Here is a 3,979-nt window from a genome sequence, read left to right as displayed (position 1 = left end):
CCGCGTACGTTCCCGCGTGTCCACGCTGCGGCGGCCGCTGCCCGCGCACACGGGCGGGGCGGCTCCTGCCCGCGGACGGCTCCAGGGTGCCGCTGCGCGGGTGTCATCGCTAATGCGCGACCGCTTCATTAAAGCTCCGACCTGTCCCGAATAGCGGGGGCGGGAGGGGTCCCCCCGCGCCTTCGTGTCCGCGGGGTGCGGTGCGCTGAGCAGGCGGTGTGCCCGCTCCGCTGCGACCCTGCGGGGGCCTTCCCGCCTGGGCACGTTCTGCGGCCACCCCGGCACGAGGGTGCGCGGCCGTGCAATTAATTTTGCGGTGTTAATGACTCCGCCGCCGCCTCCACGGACGGTGGGAGCCGCCGGTACCGGGCGGGGGCGGCGGGCGGTCCCGGTGCCCCTCCCGGCCGCTGGTCCCAGCCCCGCTTCTCGCCATTAGGCTGCCGAGGATCGCGGACGGGGCTCGCAGAGGAAACTGAGGTTTTCCTTCTTTCTTACTTTGTTTTTGTTTGTTTGTTTTCCCTTTACTTCTTTTTTTTTTCTTTTTTTTTTTCTTTTTAATGGGAAGGAGCTGTAAAGGCGGCGGGCGCTCAGCGCCGCACGGCCCCGCCTGGTACGGCTTGCCCCAGCCAGTGCTTCAGCCCCTCGCCTTCTCCTCCGCCTCCTCATACCTTGCCTACTTGCTCTGCCCTTTCACTCTGAAACACCAAATGTGTTTCATTTTAAAGTTTTTGTGAGAAAGGTAGCGTTCAAAGGGCGAGCAGCAGTCTTCAGTACCGTGTGCTGGGGTTTGGCAAATAAGTGTGTCATCAGTAATTCATTTATTTTAGACGATCCAGACCTGAAAGATATTGACCCTACAGTATTAAAGCATTGCCATGCTGCGGCTGCAACATGTATTCTGGAGGCAGGGAAGCAGAAAGCTGACATATCTGCTATAAGGTACTCGTACTTGGAAGCTACACCAGTTTTCTAGTGGCTTTTACTTAAAAGTGTACTGCTGAGTTAATGCTAACAGAAAACTAATAAATTCTTTTTTCCCATAGCACATGCCTGGAAGACTGCAAACTGGATAAAGAGAGAATAGAACAATTTTGCACCGAATATCAGGTTTTTAAACTAATTTTTAACATATTAATTTTTCTAATTTCATAGGAATTTATTGAACTTAGCAAATATATTTCTTTCTGTCACTCCAGAAAAACAAGGATGCATTGGAAATCCTATTGGGAAGGTAGGTCAATCACACAGCAGAGACATGGTTTCTCTTACAATTAGTTTTAAAGTGTCCTGGAAAATACTTCTGCATACTTTAGATGATTAAAGTAAGTCATATTGTTCCATTAAAAAATAAAGTGCATTTTTAACAAACTCTAGAAAACAGCTGTTGTAACTTTTCTTCATTTTGAATTCTACTCTGAAATAACCTGTTAGAGCTTCCCAAGAAGCACTACCAAGATCATGAAAAAGTTTTTTATTCATGGACAGCTTGAGAAAATGACCTTTTCTCTTAGCATAGTTGTGTCTTTCAGCATAGGCAGATCTCCTCTGCATATAACTGATGTGTCTTGGCGCTTGGAATATCAGATCAAGGTAATTTTAACAGATTATGGTGTTTCTGTAGTCTGTTTTAATGCTAAGACCTGGCTTTTTTATATGTTTTTTGTTTTTAATTTAGAACAATCAGCTTCATAAAACTTATCAGCCTTCCTATTTGGTGACCTTAAACGTAGAGGTACTGTACTCCCAGCACCCTCAAAGGAAAAAATGCAATTTCATTATATTTTTTAAAATAAAATAGACATTGCTGTTTCTTTGCTTTTTTCCCCCTTCAGAACAGTGATTCAGGATCACACCCAGATGTTAGTTTTAGTTGTACGATGGAGCAATTACAGGTACTTGTTTCCTTCATCATTCTATGCTTAGCCCCTATTGAGGATAACATCTTGCCAAACAAAATGAAATCATATACACTGTTACTTAAGAAAAAAAAAAATCCAGTACTGGGGGGAGGGGTAAGAAAATTTTCCATTAAAGTTTTCCAAGTGTATTTTTACTGTCTTTTCAAATAAAGTTGCAAAGTAACTGAATTTAGTTGCGTGGGGAGTGTTTTACATACGTGCATAAATATTTTGTCTGTTTTCATAACTGTAATCCATATGTATATGTGGGAGGAAACTCTTCATTTTCTGAAACTCTGATTTCCCGTGCTTTAGAGAAATGATTAAAGAAGCTGGTTCAGTGATTTAAATGTGTCATGATTAAAAATAGAGAAGGAACTGAAGGCTCTTCAGTGGTGTAAATGACATGTAAGAAATGTCCTGAAACAAACGTTAATCTTTGTTTAGCGATTTAAATGTGTAACTGAACAATAGAGGTATTGTAATGCTTGGAAGTGACCAAACTGTGGAGGATCGGGAAGAGGACTTGTTGGGAGAGGAAAAGCAAGATATTAAAACTTAAGTTTTACACCTTCTCCTGTTAAATGTGTCTCAAAAGTTGTCCTTTTGTCAGTAATGAGTGTTCCTAGTCAGCTTGCTGGCATGGTGAAATCTGATGTGCTTTGGCTGAAGAATGGTCCTACTACAAAATTGTACTCAAAATATTTTCAGTGTTTTAGAAGTCCATCTTGTACTTCAAAGCCTGAAGCAAATGTCAGCATTAGCTATTGTGGCGATACCAATAAAATCTACGTGTTAATAGTAAAGATCTATTTTAGGAGAAAATACATTTTAAAAAGTATTTTCCTTCAGTTCCCAGTTTTCTGACTACATTGTAAAATACAGAGGTATTTAATTATTTGCTTGCATTGTTCATCATTTGCAACACTTCTTTGTGCTACAAGGTGCTAGTTTGACTTGTGCCTCTGTATAAAAAAAACCACTCTGTTCTACTAGCTGACCTTTTAAAAACATGCTTATTCTAAGACTCTATTTCATCTCATAGGATTTAGTGGGAAAGCTAAAAGATGCTGCAAAAAGTCTAGAACGAGCGACTCAGATGTGATTGAAGGAAGGTGTCAGCCTGCTGAAGCACTCTCCTTCCTAAGTGTCTCCTAAATGACAAATGTCTTTCATCTCTTGATGCAAACTGGGGTTTTTTTTAAGTCCTTGGATGTAAATTAAGCAAAGCAACTTTTTTACGTCTGCACTGGGTATTCCTTGCTCATGTAATTTTTTTTTTTTATTAACTCCCGTTAAATATCTGTTGAACTGTCACGTCATCAAAGTGTACCTTCTATCTTATTTTGTATATTTTTACAACTGTCACTGCTAATTTTTCTCACTGATCTAATAAAAGTTTATTCGCGCCTGTTGTGCTCTTTCTGTGGATGAATTAGCTGTACCTAAAAGCAAGATGCTAAACGTTAGATCAGCTCGGTGAGGCAAAAGCGCCTTCTTCCCGTGCCGCGGCTACGGCGCGTTTGCTAAATCGCCCGCCTCGCTTTGTCATTTCCAGCTGATCTTAACATCTCTCCTACCATGAAAAGTTGGACCCCGGCGCGGGGGAGCAAGAAAGGATTCGGTTTAATCTTGCGGACCCGGGGCGCCTCACGAAAAGCCGGCAGGTTCCACGGAGCGGAGCCGGGTGGCGGCTCCGGCTCGACGGCGCGGCTGCTGCCGGCATCTCCCGCTCGCCTCGGGCCGCGCCCGGCTCCGCTGTTCTCCGCGGGGCCGCTCGCTCCGCCGGCAGGTGCGGAGGGGCTCCGAGTCGCGGTCCGTCCGCACCTGCCGGCGAGTGAGAGTGGCCCCGCGGATGATGCGCGGCGGCGGCCGGTCTCTCGCCGCGGAGCAGGGCTTTTTCCTCTCCGCTCCTCCGCGCCCCAGCGGCGGGCGGCGTCTTATCCTCGCCGGAGGCGAGCACCGCGAGGGTTTCCCCGGTTCTCTCCCTCCCGCTCCGGCGGCCGTCCGTCCCACCCGCGGGGTGTGGGGACACCGCGGTCCCCGCGCCACCGGCTCCCGACGCCGCTCGGGGCGGAAAA

General features: G+C 46.2%; 1 protein-coding gene across 1 annotated transcript in view; it reads left to right on the top strand.

Moving 5' to 3' along the window:
- Nucleotides 1-3,312, top strand: part of COMMD3 (COMM domain containing 3) — a 20,966-nt gene extending 17,654 nt beyond the window's left edge. Inside the window, exons 2-8 of the mRNA XM_033512548.1 lie at nt 577-939; nt 1,044-1,107; nt 1,197-1,231; nt 1,530-1,590; nt 1,676-1,732; nt 1,833-1,892; nt 2,944-3,312. Of these exons, the coding sequence (XP_033368439.1) occupies nt 577-939; nt 1,044-1,107; nt 1,197-1,231; nt 1,530-1,590; nt 1,676-1,732; nt 1,833-1,892; nt 2,944-3,003 (700 nt within the window). The 3' untranslated portion in view covers nt 3,004-3,312. The remainder of the gene's footprint in view (nt 1-576; nt 940-1,043; nt 1,108-1,196; nt 1,232-1,529; nt 1,591-1,675; nt 1,733-1,832; nt 1,893-2,943) is intronic.
- The last annotated feature ends 667 nt before the right edge of the window (nt 3,313-3,979 follow it).

Source organism: Parus major, chromosome 2 (genome assembly GCF_001522545.3).
Source record: "Parus major isolate Abel chromosome 2, Parus_major1.1, whole genome shotgun sequence".
Lineage (NCBI taxonomy): Eukaryota > Metazoa > Chordata > Aves > Passeriformes > Paridae > Parus > Parus major.
This window is presented reverse-complemented; position numbering and strand designations above follow the sequence as displayed.